At 40.5% G+C, this 22901-nt stretch overlaps 2 protein-coding genes across 2 annotated transcripts; one reads left to right on the top strand and one right to left on the bottom strand.

Moving 5' to 3' along the window:
- Nucleotides 1-205: 205 nt before the first annotated feature.
- On the top strand, nt 206-4731 carry RPS27L (ribosomal protein S27 like). Its single transcript, XM_074155908.1, has 4 exons — nt 206-241; nt 570-678; nt 3017-3127; nt 4214-4731. The coding sequence occupies exons 1-4, from the start codon at nt 236-238 to the stop codon at nt 4240-4242; spliced, it is 255 nt and encodes an 84-aa protein (XP_074012009.1). The 5' UTR covers nt 206-235; the 3' UTR covers nt 4243-4731.
- A 1235-nt stretch (nt 4732-5966) lies between these two features.
- Nucleotides 5967-18353, bottom strand: LACTB (lactamase beta). The gene is given in 6 exon segments (XM_074156737.1): nt 5967-8724; nt 11163-11328; nt 12995-13340; nt 13683-13873; nt 17122-17188; nt 18003-18353. Coding segments are annotated over 6 exon segments (1665 nt in total). The 3' UTR covers nt 5967-8180.
- Between the last annotated feature and the right edge of the window lie 4548 nt (nt 18354-22901).

Raw genomic sequence — 22901 nt, 5'->3', positions numbered from 1 at the left:
AATCCTATGAAGGCGGACGTGCTCTCTGCGCTGATTTCCTATCCAATTACGCCGATGAAGCGACGAGCCGATGCCATCGTAGCGAACAGCCTCCCGCCGAGGAGCAGCCCCCACCTCCCCAACCCCCCCACCTCCAACCACCATAGAGCCGAGTCCGCCGGGCGCCCAGAGCGGCTGCGGCCCCGCGCCCGCCGGAAGCGGGCGTGGAGGGGGCGGCCCGGCGGCGGCAGCAACCATGCCGGTGAGTTGTTTACCAGCGTCGCCTGGGCCTTTCCGCGGGGCAGAAACGGCGCGGAGCGCTCGTCCCCGGCCGATGCCGGCTCTCGGGCCGACGGGACGGGGGCTCCGGGTGACAGGAGCTACCCCGCTACCGCGGCCTTTAGCGGGGCGGCCGGCCGCTCCCGCCTCACCGGCTGGGAAGGCCCGAGGGGGGTCTGACCGTCCCTGCCGCCCCCAGCCCCGCGGGGAGGGTGGCTCTGGAGCCGTGGCCGTGCTCGGTTAGAGCGGTCTGTCCGCGTATTGCCAGCGCCGTCTAACGCGCAGTGCCTTCTCCCTCTTGTCCCGCCCAGCTGGCTAAAGACCTGGTGCATCCCTCCCTGGAGGACGAGAAGAGAAAGCACAAAAAGAAGCGTCTTGTGCAGAGCCCAAATTCCTACTTCATGGATGTAAAGTGTCCAGGTAAAGATTTAAACGGTTTATGTCTTAACAGAAGGAACAAAGCTAATTTTGTATGCAGTTCATCTTCATTAATGGTCTGATTTCTTAATTTTTTATTTTTTTTTAAATACAAGTGGTTTATCTGTTCTGCAGAGAAAAAAAGAAGTCTGTATATCGCTTTGGGTTCTTTTAGCAATAAAAGTGTTTTCAGCCTTTCACAAAAGTTAATTTGAGCAATCAGATTTTTATTTTCTTTCTTGAGGTCTGGCATGAGATAATTTTTTTTTTTTTTTTTAATGAAATCCTAGCAAGTAGGGAAAAAACCAAACCCCCAAATTTGCCTGTATAAGAAGTGAGATGAAATGGATGCCTTAAAGCATCCACAGCACAAATGTCAAATAGAAGACAAGATGGTTTTCCTCCTTTTCCAAGTTGGTTGATTCTGGAAAAGCAACCAGAAAAACTTTCCACAGGGATATACACAAGCATCCTGGGAGTTTACATAGAAGGTAAAACATATACAGCTGCCTTTTTCACATGTTGCTGTTAAGAAGTAAGCTGACGTCTAGCTCTCGTATACAAGGGTTCTATTTAAGGTGTTGCCTGTGTCTGCTTTTCACAGACTTTCATTACCTTGGCTCAGAAACATCTGTATAACCAACTTCACTTTTATAAACTAAAACATGGGGTCTTCTAGCACAATTACAGGAGTGTGCTCTACCAGTGAACAGCTTTGATCAGCAGAGCTACATCCGTATCGAGGCACAGAAACTGTCACGTGGTAACTTACCTCCTAGAAACTGCCGTGGTGTAAGAAGGTTATAGCAGTAAGCAAAGTCGTAGACTTACATACAGTAGCGATCATCCTGACTAAAAGGAGGGAATCGTTGCTGTATTCATCTTTCCATATTATCTTATTCTTTCCTAATAGCTCAGATTTCTAAGAAGCTCTGAGACGTTGTTTTCCATCTAAAAATGAGGTAAATTCATTAAAAATGTTTGAAAGTGTAGTTACTTTTAAAAAATATATGGTTGAAGGCTGTCACTGATTTTTTTTTTTTTTAAACTTTCTTCAAACCAGTGTACGTGCATGCGTATACTAAGATACTGTTAATGTCAACATAGGCCCATAGGTCACTGTTTATCTTCATTATTGTTGGATTAATTGGTTATTGAGTTTGGGGGACACACAGAGCAAAAAGCAGAGCTACAATAATGAGAGAGTCTGAAGCACGAGGCACTGAAAACACCAGACGGCCTCATGCATCATTCACTGGTGTTGAAGTTGCTAGCTAGTTACTGAAATAGATTTGGCTCCTTTCCTTGAAAAATCCACAAAGTTAAAAACTCATCAACGTGGAAGTACATATTCATGGGAGGAAAACAACATTTGCTATGGTTAAATTTTAGCTGTGAGCAGTTTTGTGCAAACAAAGATTTGTGCAGTTATTTGTGATTAAAACAAAGCAGAAATCTGTTATTCTGCCTAATGGGAGTTCTCTCTACCAACCAGTACTCATTAGAGAGCTTTCTGAGGGCCTTCCTCGCAACATATACTTTGTCATCTTACTGGTCCACACATGCTGAAAATGTAATCTATGCTCACCTTTGTTTGTCTATTTTCTAGATTAAATCCTTCACAAGTTTTCTCTCCGATAATTACTCTTGGCTAATTAAAAATACTTTGCAGGGACAAGAATGAAAGCAGTGAAAATCCCTTTGTCTAAGCCACGTATGAGAGTGATTTCATTCTTTCTTAAGTCATAGAATTTGGAAATTGTAAACAAAGTGTTGTTGGTGCCTCTTCTTGTATCTGGAATTAATGAAGTTATGTCTTCTTGTTTAAATAGGACACTGGCTTTGTAGAATGCAACCAAGCACATGCCTTGCATGTACCAATTATTAAACAGAAAGCAAACACAGATTTGAACAGCAGTGTTTATATTCACAGCTGCCAGACTTTGTCAACAGCAATGTTCTAGGGTTACAAGTTAAATATTTCTCTAGCTAGATGGGTCCTTCTCTTCAGCAGAGAAGGCTAGTCTAGAACTCCTCTGCTTTTTTTGGAGGAGGCAAACTACAGGCAAGTGAGAGCTTGTCAGCCATCCGGCTGTGTTGATTTTTGTATGGGGAATCGTAACAGTTTCAGTTAACTAATTTGTTTTCCTATGCCTATTAGTAAAAGCAAGTACTTCAGACCACAAAGACAATGTTTTGCTTTGTTTTACTTGGAATGCTGTGTAATGAAATACAGATCCATTTTTGGACAAGTGTATCTACAGTATCTGATTCAATTGCACATACAATAAAATAAAATCATGCTGGAAATAATGGAAAGTTTAATAATGCTGTTTTCCAGGATGCTACAAGATCACGACTGTATTCAGCCATGCTCAGACAGTGGTTCTGTGTGTAGGGTGTTCAACTGTCCTGTGTCAGCCTACTGGGGGCAAAGCCAGGCTCACAGAAGGTAAGGGGCAATGTTTAGCAGCCTAAGTATTTCACTTACATAAATGCATGTATGTATTTATAGCTTGCAAATATTTTAACTTTGATTTTGAAAACTGATTGGAATGTTTATTTTGCAACTTGCTTAGAGTTGGCTAGTAAAAACATTGTTAATGGGCCCTGAATTGCAAATTTTTTTTCAGATCCTTGTTTTTAAATGGTTATACAGATAGGCCAGGCAGCTAAGCAGCTACATTGTGATCAAACACACTCAAGTTTAGGTGGTTTGTCTTGTCATTTCCTTTAGCTTATCTGTAATAAATACTACCTATTTAATTCTGAGCTAAGTTTAGAGTGTTAAAAAAGCAGCATTAAAGGAGTAGGGTACTTCTGCCAGGCTAAAGCCATTCTGTGCCACTGCTAGTCAGTGGTGCCTTGCCTGTTTTTGAACAGTCATACTGTAAGGCAGTTCCCTGGCTCATGTTGCTTAATCAAAATTTGTTTTGTATAAATTGTAAGGGAACAAATAGCCACTGATAATTATATACAGATAACTAGTATAGCACCAGTATATCTTGAAATGCAGCCCAATGTCTGGGGTATGTGAAAAGCACTGGAAATACTTCAGGGTTTAAAAAAATCTAAAGAACAAATCCAGATTTTATTCATGTTTTGTTTAAAGGTCAAAAGGTAAAAATATATGAAAATTGCATATCATAGTGCTAACACCATGTGCTACCCTATGAATGTAGTTTATATGAGGACAGAGTACCTGAAATAAGGCTGTTGAGCAGTTGAAAAGGTATCAGCACTCCTAGCAGCTGTTTCAGTTTGGGGTTTGTATCACTAAGGGATGGAACAGTAAACTGAAATTTTATAAAGCATCTGGAAGAAAAGAAACAGTAACACCTTAGCCTTATTTTAAGCTGAATTATATGACAGCCATGTTGTTCTGGTTGACTTAAAGCAAACTCAAAAGTGCTAAATCTTCACCTCTTGTGGTACATGAAGTTTGTATTTATTGCACAAAAGCTGGGTGGGCAATTTTCTAAGGCAGTCAAACAATTTAAGGGCTATTCATATCTATACTCATGTGATTTCTTTGCAGGCTGTTCATTTAGAAGAAAGCAACACTGAACACTTCAGCATGTGGGTTTGGATCTGTGTTCCTGAAAGCCTTACCAGTTTAAAAATGCCTGTTAATACAACAATGTAATTATGATTGATTTTGTAAAAATTACATGCTATTGGTGACTAATGAGCTGGAATCTCTTTTTCAATAAATGATTTGAAGTGCAAGATTTTCCTGCAAGTTTGCAAACAACTGAGCTCTATTTTTATAATTTTACTTTCAAACAGTGTATTGTTAATTGAGTGGAGTCATTTAATATACATACCTTGGACATGCTGCTTCCTTCCCCTCATTAATCATCAACTACAGTAGTGTAACACATATGGTGACAGAAACTGCTCTAAGAATGCATTTTGTATAGTTTATTACTGCAGCTACCCTAACTGTAAGGGTTATATAGATTTAAAATGGATCATTTGCTTTCAGCGTTGCTTTAGTCCCTTTACTCTGTTGAGTAACGTGGTGATAAATAAAAAAAATGAAGTTACTCACTTATGTTCAGCCGTTTTTCTGGAATGCATGTTTTATCCCTCCCTCTAATCTGGTCTCGAAACTGCATTTGGTATTCTATACTGAGACTTCTGGACACACACACACACAAAAAAGTCTTTTGCAAAACACTGAAACCATTCGGTATAGAGGAGGCATATGGTGTGTATGTAAGCAACAGCAAGTCAGCAAACTACACTAACAGCTGTGAATGGTATCCAGTCAGTAAAAAACTAGTACAGCAAAACCATGCATATTTTCAATATTAAACGCTGACATTAAACAATTACCTTTTTGCAATGAGGAAACAGGTTTTTAGTTAGTTTTTAAAAGCCATCCCTTTCTAAATGGCTGTTAAAAAGTATTTTTTTAAGCCATGAGAAAACATTTGAAATCTTATATGTATCTTATTTTACTAAATAATATCTCAAGTATTAACATCTCTTTGAAAGTATCAAGTGTCTTGGGGAGCTAATTATTGTTGGCAATTTTTATTTAACCTGTATTTTTATGACTTTTAAAACTTCTACATTTCTAGTGAACCCCAAAACCCCATATTACAACTCGTTGCATTTGCAAGGTAAGTTTTATCTCAGTTAATTGAAACAGTGAACACTTATAATTATCAGATGCAAAAAGCAGGTGTTTGATACAGAAATAGATGCACCAATTTAGTATACATGCATTTTAAGAAAAGTACAGCTTTATGTCAGTGCCAAACTGTGCTTTCACAGTAAAGGTTAATGTAAGAGCAAGTTTATCATGAAAGCTGCTCTTAATTGACTGGTTTCCCACACTTACTGCTGGTCCACCAAATAACTGGTTTCAGAAAAAAGATCAAAATAGCAATATTAATTCATTTGTGACCTGAATACATGTGCTAAGGCCAGCTTGATTCCTAGTCTCCTGTATCTCTGCCTTCTCTTCCTCTACCATAAAAGATAAAGACTCATGATTAAGTAAATACCAAATTAGAGAAAGTCTGTGATCCATATTGTTCCAGGTGCTGGAAGATGAAATTTAGACATCATAGCATCTCCAACACTGTACATGTGACAACAGTTTTGGTTTTTTTTTAAAAAGCCTTAAGTTATGGGAGATACAGCATAAAGAACGTAGTATGCGTATAAAAAGTTGGTGGCTAAACATAGTCTATGAGGGGAGTGAGACACTGTCATTGAGGTCTTGGTATTAGAAATGCCTCAGACACTTCTTACCATTATTTGCTTTCATTCATACTTCAAATATTTACATTTATTAGTGTTTGGTCATGTGCAGACAAGCATAATGGTAAACCTATGCCTTCTACATCTTGAGTCTTTCTCTAAATCCAAACATAACGGTCAGTTAGTAACACGTTTTCTGTCAAGTATGCAAAATGGTTTGCAAAAATAAATACCATTTGCAAAAAAAAGTATAAGTCCTAAAATAACAGCATTACTTTTCAGCTTTTCTATATTTCAAACACTGTATTTGATCTATTTTATTCACATATTCTTCAACACAAAACCAATTCAGAACTACTTACTCTTGTTCCCTGTGTAAAATGGGCAATGACCTCTGCTGCCGCACATCTACCCAGCTGGTGGGTGCTCAGGACTGGGAAAAAAACCATACTTTGCTACTGTAGAAGCCACTCACCTGCAGTACAACTGTACTGGAACTCTCAAACACTGTTAAAGACCTCAGTGGAAGAGTGGATAATTTATTGCCTGACCAAATGCCGAGTTTGTTCGGAAGGGTTCTCTCTGTTGTCTCTACTGATGTGATATTCTTGAGAGAAAGACAACCCGTCATTAATGAATGAAAAAGTGAAGGATTGGTGAGTGAGCCAGAAAATCCAAGGAAATAGTCTAGGTGTAAGCTTTTACTGTTCTAAGGCACAAGAATGATTATAATTATGAAGAGTACTAAACCAGTTCTACTTCCTTCAATTAAAAATGTAGGTATAACACCAACACCTCAAAATATTAAATTTCCCTGTTTGTCAGTCTTAGGTAATAAATGTTACCACAGGCATGCTGGGAACAGAGCCCACAGCACGATGTTTCATCATGGGGCAGGTAACGGTGATGAAGTTAATACTAGAAGCACTAACTTGGGAAAGAGGCAAGTAAGGCCACCTTCTGCCAGCTGTTACCTTGCTCCTTAAATTCAGAGAGGCAGAGCTGCCGAGCAGTGCGGGGAGGTAAGTATTCAAACCTTTCCTGAAGGGTATTTAGGTTTGTCTCAGCCTGGAAATACTGTCTGATGTAACTGCAGGGAAAGTGGGGCAGGGGTAAATCTTGGATATCAGGGAGATCTTCTATGCCATTATGGAATACATAAAATTAACATATTCAGATGTTATTGTATTCCTGGAGTAAAACTGAAGATTAGAAAATGCTGCTTTGGAATTCTGCTAGAATTTATTGTTCTACCTTGTGCAAAAGTAACTCCTTGAGGCAGGTCTCCAAATGGAAAAAAGGATGGTTTTCAAAAAAGAGTCTCAAAGTCTGTAAGATTTCTACTACTGGCTTCAAGTGGAGTTATTTTAGCTCCTAATTCCTATATCTAAATGAATATCTGTGTTACAGAACACAGTGCCATTACTGGCTACCAAAGTTAGCATGTGTATCCTTCAAAAACAATGAGACAGTTTGACAGCTCACCGTGGTGTGCTATTCGGGCATATTCGACTGTGGAATTAATACCCTTATTTCACAGTAAAGTAGTTTCACACATTCTCTGTGTCCAACAAAAATGGAAGAGAGGACATCTAAATTACAAAAAAAAGGTTTTTACTTACATTACTCTAGCTTCATTCTTTTCTAATTCTTAACAATCCACAGCTCTGACAAAAGTACTGTAAGAAGCTCTGTACTTCTGCTATAAATCAGCATTCTGGATGTAGCTTCAAGGTTTGGGTTTTGTTGCATTTTTTTGCTTTTTAAGCAAGTAAGAAAAGTGCTATGTGAAAATATAAAAACCAACAGTAAAACTATCTTTTGTTAAAAAGTAATACTGAACAGTTTTGGCAGACTGAAACTGTAAGAATAACGAATTATGTCTTTGTGTGCTCAAATCAAGATGTGAGTTTTTTTAAAAGTTTAACATTTAAGGTAGGTAATTTATTGTTGGACTTCTCAGTGCAAGAAACCAATGCTAATTTTTTTCATCTTAGTCAAATGCTTGACCGGATGAGAAAAAACCTTGCTAATACAATGGTAATTTACACAGGTACTACAGGAAGTCACATTTGACTGTTACATTCTCCTTTTCTGTAAGTTATGAACTTCCCTGAGAGATGAATTCCAGTTACACATAAGTTTAGCACCACTAGCAGAAGTTAATTAAGTCAATTTTTGATGCTTTTTCTTCACATATTCTTAGTGATCTCGAAGTCCAATTACACCCTTCTCCATTTGTTTTTCATGTTTCAGTACAGTGAGTTCAGTTACGCGTACCTCTTTTTTTAATCTATATATTGCGCCCATTTTTCTTTATCAAATTCCCTCGCAATCTTTAAGGCAGTGCTGTTGAGTGAAACAGATTGCATATTACAGATAATACTAACAATTACTCCTCTAGGTGGTGCCACTAGCCCAGTATCTATAGTGTCAGAGTCCAGCTCTTCAGGAAGAATCAGGAGGACGCTACTTGCCCCCACTGCACCACCGGTATGCGATGCGTAGTGTCTCTGCTGTCTGCAACAGCCACATTGTTGTTTTTTCTCTACTACAGCCCAAGCCATTGCATATTTACCATCCCTGTCCCACGATACTTCCGTTTTTGGCACTGGGGTCCACATCATCGCCACTGTGTCTGGTTTGAGGTACCCAGGAAGAAGTTTGCTGTGAGTGTTTTTAAATTGTCCGGCTTGATAACTGTACAACAAGGCATTTCCAAATTTGAGAAGGTCACCTACTGACGACAGAAAGCCACCGCCAGCCCACTTGTAAGAGTTGTCCACATACGGTGCGTTTACCAGCCGTCCCTTTTTGTTGTAAACATAACACCTAGAATTCAAGAAAATTCAACTTGTCATTCTCGGATACTATACACAACTATTTTAAGCTGCCCTACCTTAAAAGGGCAATCTGAACACGTATTATCTTGTTCTCATGAAACTTTAGAATTTTTTAAAATATTTTTTTCTTAAACGTATTTCTTGCAGAAAAATCAACAAGAAATTCAGATGGAAAAACAAAAATTAAGGTGATTTCTTAGGTTAGAAGCTTGGTTTCAATAAAAGTACTAATCCTTCTATTTACTCTTAGGATATACTCAGAGTAAAGGCAATATACGAATAAAACGTGACAGTAATCTATAGATCAGCCAGCGCAGGATTTTCCTTAACTGTACCAGATTTACAAGAAAGAATCCTACAACTACCCCATACTCATCAGACACTGAGCTGAAATTTCACTGAAGTCTTAGGTGACTGCTCTGAGACAGAAGTTTCCATTTATGATTGATTTTCCCCCACTGCTCCATTACAGTTACCATATTCTACAACAACTGAATATTCTGGAACTACTAAGAAAAGTGAGAAGCATGAAAGAGTCTTGCAAAACCTGTCATTAAAATACAAATTAGAAGCTACCAAACAGAATTGCAGAATGAACTACCAGGAACAGAACAACAGGAGTGCAGACTGAATTATGCTTTTGAAAGAAACAGTCCAATCATGACTGGATTAATGTGATACAACATATGAAAAGGAATGTTGAATAACTATATAATCTGATGAATTTCAACCTTTGGCGTTTAGACCACAAGATGTCCATGTACTACTTGGAGAGCTGTGAAAAGGAACCAACGCCAGAAAAAAAAAAGGGGGGTGGGGGGTGGGAGCAGGGCAAACCTACTATCAAACAGGAGAGGTACATTCCCTATCGAGTCTGCACTTATACTGGAAAACTTCTAGGGAACTTCTGAAAGCCGTAATACTGAACCTTGGAGGTTGAACCAAAGGAAGAGAAAAGAATGGTCCAAGACTACCAGCAGCTCTGCCAGTGACTTGATTATCTTGGTGTCCCTATGGTCAGCTTTTCGATCATGGTACCTGTCACAAAGTTGCTGAAATGCCTGACTCACACCTCTAAGAGATCTAGAACACTATTTTTAAACATTTTCATGTCAGTGAAATATAGTATAACCAAACCATTAAACACACCGCAACATGTCAACATGTTCTAGTTTGAGGCACCAAGCTAGCTACTTGTGGAAGCAAAACCATCGTATTAGCATCTCATAAAAAGACACCCAAAAGCAGTGTTTGTCCCAATTCTTTCATCCCAACCATATTTCAGTTTATAAAAGGGTTAATATACACACATATATTTAAAAGAACTTGACTGTACAAGCTTGATAATTTATGAGAACATCACTAGCGTCTAGGTCTACAGCCAGAAGAGCCTCTGAAAATTTGCAAGCAAGATAAATAACCAGCACAAAGCATTTTAGAACACAGCAGAAAAGCTATCCCTAAAACATTACAAACTGCTCTGTATGTGTGTGTGTGTGTAAGTACACACACACACTTTAAATATGCACTTATATGTAAGTACTATAAACCTTGGATTCCACATGTTCATTGCCATTTTCATTCTTAGCATTTTAGAAGTGGAACTTTTCAAAGGTTTGATTATCATTTTAATGAGATTTTTTCCATAACCTACTTTTGTGATTCAGTTCAAATTCTTCTCCTACACCAAAATTTACCAGGTGAGTCAATAAAGGAATTTCAATTTCAGAACCCAGACAGGTAGGTCAATAAAATAAGACTGGAGAGAAAGACAAGAAACTCTACCCTTATCCACTACATCAGAATGGATTTTCCAGTTACATAAATTTCTCTAGGGTTTTTTTGTGGGTTTGTTGTTTTTTTGTTGGTTTTTTTTTTGGTTTGGCTGGTTTTTTTCCAAAAGTTAATAAAAAGGAATCAATTGGTAAAACATGTTCTGTGTTAAACAGAGTTTTAATTCTGGTTTAAAAAGACACTACAATTACATTTATAAAAGCTTGTGTTACTGTGAGACTATTACAATTCCACAGAACTCTTAAAAAGTCAGTATATTAAGCAAACCAAGGTAACTATATATTCTAACATAATCTCCAAATTACTCCTTTATTTTTCTTTATTTACACTTACCTGCTTATTTGTACCCAAAATAAATGCAAACTTCAAAGTCACCCCTGGCCACTCCCTCCTTACAAATACTTTTATAACATGAAATGCTTTTTTTCCTATTCTGTAATTTTACATGGTAATTACAGAACCAATACCATAATGCTGACATAAAATCAGTTACATGACTAACTTTGAAATAACATAAGCCACTTCATTTAAAAGCCTGAAAAAATAATAATTCATGCATTCTTAATTCAGTTGGCTTAATAAAGACAGAAAGAGCGACAATTGTGGGAAACAAAAAGTTTCATCCTTGTTTACCTTGCTCTGTTATATATCATTGCTTCATTGTCATCTAGTACAGTCGATAGCATATCCAAATCACGAAACATTTTTAGCATATAATCTGTAAATTTTTGTCCTGAAGCTCTCTCCACAACAGCACTTAAGAGAGTAAAGCCATACGTTGAATACAAGAACTGACTACCTTGAGGAAACACAATATGAAAGGGGGAGAAAAAAAAAGTTAGCTGCATGATGCTTAAACAGAATCTGAAGAATAAAATTTAAGTAATCACATGTGCAAATAAAACCATATATAGCAATGAATAATCAATTAAAAGACTCTCCCTCCATCCCCATTTTAATGTGAATCACAAGCTTATGATACTGGGCCCTAGGAATTCCTGTACCACAGCAGACACAGACGTTTGCTAAGTGCAGGTAGCTCTAAAAACAGTGCTAAAAACTTTTCAGGGATCTGCACGAACAGCCAGGTTTCATGCCAAGATGTGGAGACTGACACTTAACATCCTTTCCACAAGATTTGCCACACCAGTTCTAACAAGGATCTCTGGATTTGGAAAGCTGAAGCAAACCATAAAATCACTTCTTAAAAGACCTCATCTACTGTGACTTGTTTGTGTGCCTGTACCCTAGAGATGGAAAGACAAGGGTAGTACTCACTCAAGGCTTTCAAAGGTCTCGATCACCTCTACCATAGTGTTTCTAGTTCTAGTTTTCTAGCTCTAGAACATCCTGAAAGACTATAGGAACACTAACATGCATCTTATTTAAGACAATATAATTTATTTACAAAACAATGTTTCATTTTTAAAAATCTCATTCTTGTGGTAATGCCCTTTATGAAACATCTATGTATCAAGCAACTGCCAGACTGGCTACAGGCAAGACAGATCTCTTACTTGAAATGGTTCCTAGAACTCTCCAAGATGGCAAGTGGTTAACTTTCCCCCGCCTCCTATCCCTCTACCCATAAATGCACACTATTTACTGTTTAGTAGCAATGCATATCATTTGCCTGTTAACCTAATTAATTTAGAATTTACACCCAAAGATCCTCAAAGTTGTCTCTAGAATTAACTTAAATAATTCCAACAATAAATAACCTTAACAATTCTGTGATTCTATGGCCTTTCTGTAAAGTCTCTTAGCTCTGGTTTATTGTCTGACTAAAATTATTTGCTTTTGGTTCATATCTAGAAGGCCCAGAACACGAATAGAGCAAGTCGGTATCCATTTACAAAATACTTTGTAGACACAAATTTGTTACCAAAATTATAATCTGCTTTAGCGTTTATAAATTCAGTAACTGGTACATTTCATAGCACTTACTGCATTACTTAGAGCTCTCGGGAGAAGTGTCTTATTTCTACCTAAGGTCCCTCTTTCTCTTCTCTCCTGCATTATCTGGGACTCTTTGTATTACTTTGTAAGCCTTGGCTACACCGTATTTTGAACCTGCTGGATTATGGTGCAGATGCACCATTAGAAGGTACCCATATAAGCATAATTCTTTAAGTCAGTAGATTGGTAAAGATATCTAGACAAGACTGTTATCTAAAATTGAATGGATAAAATCCTGATCAGTTCACTCCTCAAAAGTTACGTCAATTTTAAGACAATTACATGACTAGATGGTTTGTGCAGAACAGCCCAAATACTGCCCCGTTGAGCTTTTAATGGGGCACAGGAAGACAACAACAACAAAAAAAAAGGTGAGGGTAGGGGGAGAAAAGCAGAACAAACCAAAAATCCCACACAAACACTCTTTACTGACTCTACTATCCTCCAATTTGAAACAAAAATTTCACCAGAAGAGCACATCATGGTTTAAATGAATAGAAACTCACCTGGTTTAAAGAATAAGGGATCATTTTTAAATATCTTCAGTGATTCAATCACACTTCCAAATTTTTCCTTCAAATAATACTCCTCTTGCTCAAATTCCTTGTCTCTCCTGCCAGGTTTTGAATTTCGGCTTTTTACCTCACCTTCGTGTTCTTTCCTTGGTTTGACAGAATCAGTCTTTTCTATCCCTTTGCTGCCGCCTTCTTTTTGTTCTTTATCCTGACATGGCTTTGTTAATTTAAATGCTCTGTTTGCCTTTTCTTTTTCTTCTTTTACTTTTGTAATATCTTTTTCATAGTGACGAATCCCACTCAGGTGTGAAACTAACAGTCTTGTAGTAATAGCGACCTAGGTATAAAGGACAATATTTAAATGTGAGCTCTCTTCATTAAAAATATGATGCATACTAAATCACCAGAAAATAAAAATTCAACATGACTAGGAACAGACAAAGATATATAAGGTCTTTTATCTATCATGTATTAAACCCAGTTGAAATATATACATATTTAGGCACACACTACACACTTGATATAAAACTGAAGATCCAAATTTCCAGCGTTGCTTTTTTGAGCTGCAAACATCACCATTTGTCTAAATGATTTTTGGTGTTTTACAGGAATAGGTCCACACATATGGCTGTGCAATGACTGGAACAAAAATCCAAAAAAACCAATTACAATTCCATACCTTTTCACCCTCGTAGACTTTTTCTGGAAATTCAGGGACGTATTTCTGCACTGGAGCATCTAAATCCAGTTTCCCCTCTTCCCACAATTTAGCAACAGCCATCATCGTAAGACACTTGCTAATACTAGCAATTCGCATGATCGTCTCCGGCTTACATACCACACGATTCTCTACATCAGCATAACCCAAACCTTTAAGAAAACAAAAACATTGTGATAAATATTTTGCAGAGAGACACGCCGAATTGATTATTTGCAATGAATTAGATTTACTGGCTCCTTAAAATATTTTTCCTCTAGCTAACTGGGACATGAAGCACTGGACTATCCCCACTCCTGCTTCAATCAAGTTAATAACATTTTAATGTAGTAAGAACCATTAATCAAAGCCCATTTCATTGGCCAATGGCATCCCGAGTTACTGATTGTCCTGGTTTGAGATTACAAAACAAACTTAATGATAAATGAGATTGAAGATTAACCCAAAATTTATACTACTGAGGTCAAATGTTTGATGTAGAAAAACTAGACACCAACATCTAGACTGTAAAGTAACCGACCAACTGTGATAAATACCCCTTTTATTGTTCTGAATTAATGGTTCAAACAGTAAAGGGTCTTATTTTATCAACACAGAAATTGAGAAAGGAAATAACACACAAACTCAGCAATTACCTAAGCTGTAAAACTTCACGAAACAGCGGCATTACGCACACTGTTTCAACATCACTCAGCATAACTTCAATTAAAAGCTTAATAGAATCATAGAATGGTCAGAGTTGGAAGGGACCTTAAAGATCATCAAGTTCCAAACCCCCTGCCCTGGGCAGGGACACCTCCCACCAGACCAGGTTGCTCAAAGCCCCATCAAGCCTGGCCTCGAACACTTCCAGGGATGGGGCATCCACAGCTTCTCTGGGCAACCTGTTCCAGTGTCTCACCACCCTCACAGTAAAGAATTTCTTCCTAATATCTAATCTAAATCTCCCCTCTTTCAGTTTAAAACCATTACCCCTCATCCTATCGCTACAATCCCTAATAAAGAGTCCCTCCCCAATCATCTCCATACCAGTGTTTTACTATGTCACCTGTTGAGGGATATTAGTTGTTTAGCGTAAATAAGTAAGCTCTAATTAGGATAAATTACTTAGGATTATAATATGGTGTGATTTGTGCTGTTTGCCTAGCTTTACTTAGCACGAGTAGCTAGATTTGCTGAAGCATTTAGGCTATGATATTTATTTTCCTTAGTAATTTTCCCAGCAGCTGGTACTGTGCCGTTTAGTCGTTTAATATGGGAAAGGGTTCTGATATTGCACTGATGTTTTGGTAGTGTTTCTCCCAAGTCTGGGACTCTTCAGTTCCCCGTGTTCCGCCAGCAAGTGCAGGTGCACAAGGAGAATAAATCAGAAGATAAGGAGGCTCCAAGCCTCAGCAGAAACTGCAAATCAACAAGGTAAGAGCCTGCCTTCCTGGTCACAAAAAAAGAATCCAATAAGGTGTTAGAAGACCCCAGACCAAAAATCACCATTGGACTAAAGGACATGTGGATAGTGTATGAAGAGCAGGTGTATGGATCACAAGGGTATAATTGCTCAGGAATTTCTTTGTTTGGGTTCCCTCTCTTTGGAGGCACCCAGGCCAAGCTGTCCTTGTTGCTGTACCTTTCAATTAAATTAATTATTTTATAAACTCCAACGCCTGAGACTCTGCTGCAGGAAATCTGGTGTGCAACACCATGAATGGTGTGTGGATGCTCGGGCAGCAGCTTCTCCCACAAGTCTGGTAGCCGGAACTGGAATTAATAAGGCATTATCAGGTTCCCATACTAGTCTTCAGTTTGAGCTAGATTTGAAGAAATTATGCAAGTGATGTTGCAGCATAAAAAGCAATGAAATGCAGTAAGGACATATTTGCAGTTTTCAGTACAAGCAAGGCCCGCAAGCAATGCACGTCTGTCTACATAAAACTGCAGCCTAATAATTAACTACTCGGGAATAAAAAACCTTGCCAAAATACACAAAATAAACCAGATGACATGTCAGTTGCCCAAGACCCTTCCTTTTACATGAAGTTGCTACTCAAGTGTTTACATGGTGCTTGTGAATGCAGATGCTGTATCCCTCAGTGAAAATACCTTCCAAATCTCAAATCACTCCCATCAGTTTAGCAAGAAAGCAGGTTCAGTACCGTGATCACAGAATATATGCAACTTACACCTGTTCTCCCCATGAAGAAGGGAGGAGGACAACAAAATGAGCCAAAAGTCTGCTAGGGCAATGTTTCCCACCTCCCAGCCCCCTTACTAAAGGCACCGTTGCTCTCTGTGTCAATACGCAGCGGGGTACAGAATGCTCTGCCATGGCTTGTGCTCCCACATGAAGTTGTCTTGCTACTGGTGATAAATCACAACCCTGGCACTAGTTCCCTGAGGCACTTACTGCCCTGCATGTCAAGGAAAGGATTCTGCAGAAGTCTTATAAAAACTTCTACTTTCATTGCTAAGTAATTTGAGACCAGAAAAAGCTATCTGGTTTGAGAAAGCCTGTGATTAAGTTTCTAGCACAATTTTCCTACTAGGCCACATGACAACAGGTATCAGAGGCTCTCCAACCCACTCCTGCCACGATGAAAGAGAAATGAAAACCTATAATCAGCTTTACACATCTGTAACAGTTAATGCAACAACAACTGTCAGAAGAAAGTTAACAACAGTCTTACTTACAAAGATTATTTTTTCAACTTCTGTATCACATTAATGAAATATGTTCCCATTTACTACTACCATTTAAGGTGTCCAAAAAAACCAAACCCCCAAAAATATTTCTGAAAACAGACGTACAGTTTGGTGTGCTCTTTTAAATAAACATCAAATGTCTACATGATATGAGCAGTACTAACAGACTCTACTTAAAACTGAACTGTGTAACCAGAAAAACCACTTGCAATTTCTGGAAGGAAGATACCTGTTCAATCTTGGTACCTTCCCAGTAAAAATCTACACCTCAGCCTCCAAATGGGAGACAGATCACCAAATGTGAGCCGTTACTACTTTGACTATTAAGTAAGTTCCTGTGGGGAGAACAGTTCTTCACCTCCTACATACAATTCTACCAGACCACTCTACAGCTCCGTGCCTGGAGTGTAAGTACATTCAAAGACCGATCTGGCAAATTAATGGAAGAAAGGTTCTTAAACATAACTGTTGAGATACATTAGCACATTCAGGAAGCGAATAACTTATCAGATCCTGGGAATTACTGAAGCTTACCAAGGAAAGTATCACTTCATACTCCCTAGACACCTGCTTCTGGCCACTATCTAGAGATGGGACATCAAGTGGATGAAATCCCAGCCTGATCGGTGAGTCTGAATCATTCATTTTTAAAACGTTCATCGCTTCCCAGCAGCATGCACGACTACTACTCCCACATACTAACCTTCTGACCAGACTTCCTTTCCATCTACAGAAACTCCAACAAGTATACCCGGGATTCCCGCTTCATCCTGTCAAAGAAACGAATAGAGGACATTAAAAAGGATCTTCACAGTTAAAAAACACCTTTTCCCAAACCCTAAAAATGCAAAAGCCATCCTATAAATGCACCTGCATATTGCTGTCACGTTACAGTTGAAACTTTGTCAAGTACTAGTTGGGCTGAACCGGTATAAACTGCTTTAGAAAAGTAGCCATTTAAATCCAGCAACTGGGAAAAATACAACTAACAACAATAAAAATGTAAATAAAATTATTTATTTAATGATTTAATAAGTTAGTGATCAGGACATGCAAGAAAACCCGAACAGAAACAAAACACTACAAAATTAGTAGGCAACACGCAAACTGCATAATCTGTTAGCAAGCAGAATTTCAAAGGAGTTTGAGTCAGATTTTCAAAGTAACTACAAGGTGCTTTTTAAACTCTCTCTCCTCCCTACAGCCCTCCAGGCCTCCCCTTGCTCCGGGACACCCCGCGCTGCCCCCCACACCACCCTCGGCCCGGCCTAAGCGTCCCGAGCGCGGGCAGCCTTCCCTGACGCTGCATTCCGGAGAAAAACACTGAAATATTCCTGAGACGGCTCCCGCGACACCCGTCTGTGGCGGCCGAGCACCCGCAGGAGCCGGAGAGCTCGGGATGAGCCCCGGCAGCTCGGCGGGGTTCGCCCTCCTCCTCCGGGCCCCCCCAGAACCGACACCCCCACAAAACTGGACCCAAGTCCGTTGCAGCGATCGCGAAGTCCGCGCGAACGAGATACCCGCCTGCCTCCCCCCTCAGGGGGACGAGCCCCCGGCTGCCCCCCAGCCCCCCTCCCTCAGCACCTTAATCCTCCGCAGCAGATCCCGGCTCCTCTCGATGGCCGCGCCGAAGCCCCGAAGGGGCGGCAGCGGCTTCACCTCCGCCTCCTGCCCGCCGTCGGCCTCGCAGCCCGCCGGGGTCGGCACCTTCACCCCCAACGCTAGCCCCAGCGCCAGCCCCCAGCCCCACGGCCGCGCCCCGACACCGCCGCCCCCTCGCCGGGGCCCCGCCACCCGCCCGGGGGCTGCCGCCCGCCGCAGGGCCCCCGCCAGGCCCTGCATGGCTGCGCCGCCGCCGCCGCCGCCGCCTCACGGGCGACCGCCAGGCAGCTCCAGCCGCGCCCGAGCGCTCGCTCGGCCGAGCTCCGAGCGCATCGAGCGCCGCCGGTGGCGGCGGGAGCGGGACCGGAGCGGGGGGGAGCCCCAGCAGGGCCGGGCAGGCTCCGCATCCCCCCGCCCCGCAGCGCCTCTCCCGAGCTGAGGCCGGTCCCCCTTCTCCTGGTGGGAGTCAGATCAGCGGGGCTTAACCAACGCTTCCATCGCAGCCATGTAGTAGAAAGGGAGGGACAGAAGATGAGGATGGAGAGAAGATGAAGGACGCTCCAAGCCACGACATAATTTCTCACCTTAACTCCGCACTTCACAGCCAACGATGGCAGGGTCCCACGAAAAAAAGCCTGCTGCTGAATGCCCAGCAGGGCAAGCTAGGCTAACACCAAGATAAACCCTTTTACCTGCAAGATGTGCATATTTAATCTAGATTAGTGAGAAATTACTTACAAACGTTGAATTTTCCAACGCTGGTTTTGGAGTCAAGCTTCAGCCTCGAGCAGTGCCAATGGCACCACAAGCACTTCCTCACAGAAATTATTTTTCCATGTAGTTGCTCTCTTTAGACAGAGACTATGGAGAGACAACACTGCCCTTCAATTAACGCTTTTAAACTGTCTCAAAACCTTCCACATATTTGGTTTCCAACACAACTTTAATAGCTCACTTTAATGATTTGAATGTTGACTGAGAAGCAAGCTGAAGAGACTGAAGAGTGACAAAATAGTGATAATATTACTCAAGAAAGCAGAAGGAAAGAAGGATTTTCAGTGCCTCAGCAGATTCAGATTGACAGGTAGGCAGCACGTCAGCTAGATCCAAGTCCCATCCATGGATACGTCCAAAAACCAGGACTCTCGTGAGCTTTGCCAAGTAGATAAGGGTGCAGATTTGGGATCCTCACAACAGCCTTTTATGACAATTAAAGAGCTCATATATGCCCAATGCAAAGGCAAATCCAGAGCCAAAGTCGCCAGCTGAATTTTTAGTCCACGCATCTAACTGAAGCATCAAAATATCTTCATTAGTATGAAGATACTCAGTCATCCCCTTCCTATATGTCATTGCTGGGAAACTGCGAATTGCAATGATGCTTGAGCAGATGATGTTGAGTTCAAAGAAGGTTAAAAAACCCCCTCAATAACAGTCCATTTCAGTCTTTGTTTAGCACTCTTATTGTTCCTTTTTTTGGATTTCAGACTACCTAGTCCAATAGTCCAAATGCAAGAGGGGAGGAGAGGGAGGGACTAGTTTATATGAAGTAAGCACACCATGGTCCAAGATGAGTAGAACATTCTAGAGACGATACCAAAAGCAGCAGAGCCCTTGGCATACTGTGGGGAAAGCACCAGTGTCCTAACAGTTGAGAAATGTTCATAGTAGCCTTTAACTCTTCAAAGTCAGTCCTCTCAAGGGAATGCCTTAGACGGGACTGTTGTAAGGACCTTAGCCCTGCAAATCACAGATAGATGGGGCCAGGACGTATCATTACTTAGCAACGCAGAAAGCTCCTTGTGCAGAAAGCCCACAGGGTCCCATCTGATGGATTGTGCAGGGGGTTGAAGTTCATTTCTTGGGAGATTTTCTGGGATATTTACACAATGACTTAAAACCTTATGTATAGATGATGAAGGATTCTTGAACAACAACTAACAGCTTTTAATAACGGCCACTCCATAAATGTTAGAAATGTTGACAGAGAATACACTAGCTTAAAAAATGCAAAAAAAAAAAAAAAAATATGAGCCATACTTGTAAGCAAAAGTGGGGAGTCTGTCCCTTTAGAACTCCACATATGTTCTGCTAGGAGAAAATCCTGAGATGCTAATCCAGGGAGTTCAATCTCCTTCACATCCGATGATCTCAAAAACTGCAGGATTTGGCAGGAAGTCAGGCCAAATAGCTTTCATGCATAAAGTCAAATGCAGACCAGATGCTACGCTTTTCACTGCAGGCATTTATATCTCATTAGTATTTTCACAATAAAACTCCGTTGCTTATCACAGTACAACGTCATACCCGACCCATACAAGATGCTGTATTTACTTTCTCGTAACTCATTTTCGCTGTGTTAAACTGTCTCTGGAAGCGTTTTGCAGCAGGATTCTCTGCATTCTTACACTAACCTGCTCAGTGGGAACACTCTTTGGCATCGCGCTTGTGAATGGGCCCAAGCCAGAAACTGATCTTGCCATATTTCTCTGATTGCCTTAATGAAGAACTTTGTGTTAAAGCCAGTAGCGCAACATGGACTGCTGTTATCTGTTGTGTCTTCCTCTAAGCTGCTGGTTTTGTTAACTTTGAGTTAAGATACCAGGCTTAGAAGGTTTTGAGAATTTTCTACTCCCACTGTTAGCAACAGAAAATGAAGACAGCAAGCACTAGGCTAATCCAATTCTAACAAAAATGTTTAACGAAGATGTTTTTCTTCTATCCTTGTCCATCAGTTACTTAGAAGGATAGGCACAGACTCTCAGCTGTAATCCATCCTCCTTATGTAACACAGCCAGAAAACTCCATCTGGAGACCCCTCTAGCATGGTGGAAAACCTCCACACGGTTTTCGACTAAACCAGCTGACTTTTCCTCAGCTCTGCCTCCTTGCCAAGTTGTTACTTACCCGATTTGAAAAGCCTGTGTGAAGAGATATGTCTTATTCTGATGATAAAGAGCAGCGCAACACAATGGGTCTCTCAGCAAAGCAGGGCTGCGCTCACTCCCCACAGCACGGGCCAGCTCCCGAGTCTCATCATCAAGATTCCTTTAAGGCTTTATAGCCTTTGGACAAGACAAACACCAAAGGCTCAATGACATGAGACCCTAAAGTGCTTATGTATCTTCCCAGTCATCTTGCTCTTGTAATCGTATGCTATTTTGTTCACTGGCTTTTTAACAACACTGTCAGTGTGTGAGCTGGGGAACACCAACAAGGTGGGCAGCAGCTTTCACACTGCTCTCCACCATCAAAAGGTGTAAAATGCTCATTCTGGTGGTCAGCGGTATGCGGAAACATCAGGTATTTGCAAATAGTGAGGCTTCATCAGTATTTCCTAAAACGTGACTCAAAAAAAAAAATAGATCTACAGGCATTTTGAAAACAACTTCATCACTTCTGTCAGTTCTCCTCCATTTCTGCAAGTGCTTTTGTGGATCCTGATGTCTCATCAACGTTTAACAGATGTTGTTATGGCTGTTCCTGCTTGTAGGTCTGGACTTTGATCTGTTTTTTTGCTACGATGATCTCATTTACTTTTTGAGATCACTGACATGGCAAAATTCTACAGCAACATGCCCCTAAATTTAACATTTCCATTAAAATTGAAAAGCTGGGTAATGTTTTTAACAAACAACATCCAAGGTTTGAACGATAGGAAATAAGTGAGGGATATTAGTATTCCCCTAATAAAGGGCTGGTCAGTTCTTAAACCATGAGTCCGGCTCTGCTCTTTCATCCTATTAAATACCATTTATAACTTTTGTACAGTAGATGGCAGTAAGAAACCTTACCAGTTTAACCACTTATTAGCAAAATGGGAGGTTCCATTGCAGTGGGACTTCTCTTGCCTGTCACAGACTTACTGAACTGAGTTGTTATTACAGATTCCTCACCCGTGTACATTTTTTGTTTGGTCTTGATCAGTATAGCAGTTCTCAGAGTATTATTATTATTTGCTTATCAAATAAGGTAACATCTGCATGATTACGGTCCATGTACAATTTCAGTAACAGTCTAAACCTACCTATGCTAATCAGTAACGTTCTGTGCTAGGACATTTACACCCAGCCAAAAACCAGACATCCCTTCCCCAAAAGGTACATAAATAGGTGCATACTCACAGTTTTATTTTAAGATTAAAGTCTTCCCTGAGTTATTTTTTGTTTTTTTCCTAAACTAGGGTCACAGGTGGGTGAATTCTCCAACAATGTAGCTGAGAAACATTAATCGGGAACAAATCTTTAAACATGTAAGATGTCTGGACCAGGAGAAAAAAGTAGCATTAAAAACAGTAGGTCTTTAGACACAGAGATCAACACATTTATCATCAGCTCTGCTTGCACTATGATTCAGGTATTTGTTAATCTTAACTTCTTCAGGAGTTTAGTTAAACCTGATGTACTTTTTCTATGCTGCACAGGAACACTGATCCTGTTGTGGTCACACCAGCAGCACAGTCGGGCCATGTCTGTGTCCCCATCACAAGGTAACAGGGCAGCAGTGGTGGTCCTCAAGCTCAACCAGGAGCCCAGCAGGGCTGGCTCTGCCCTCCAAGCAGCAGCTCATACCTGAAGACTTGTGCAGCACCACAGGCTGGTGACTTCATATTCCCCCTCCGCCCCCAACACACACACTATAAAAGGAACATAACTCTCCTTAATTTACTCCATTTTCCTGTGTACTCTGGATGTGTCACCTGGTGATTGTTTACTTTCAATAAAATAGAACATGAGAGTTTTACAGTGCCACATTATTACTGCCTTAGTTTAACAAGTTGCATGCAGCCAGCCTGACACAGTTCCTAGAAACAACAGGGTGGGAGTTTGGGAAATACTTTGCATGTCAGGGAAAGGAATGCTGAAAAGACCATGCTGTGGT

This window comes from Numenius arquata, chromosome 11 (assembly GCF_964106895.1).
Source record: "Numenius arquata chromosome 11, bNumArq3.hap1.1, whole genome shotgun sequence".
Taxonomy (NCBI): Eukaryota; Metazoa; Chordata; class Aves; order Charadriiformes; family Scolopacidae; genus Numenius; species Numenius arquata.
Note: the sequence above shows the minus strand (reverse complement) of the source record. Positions and strands in the feature narration are given on the sequence as shown.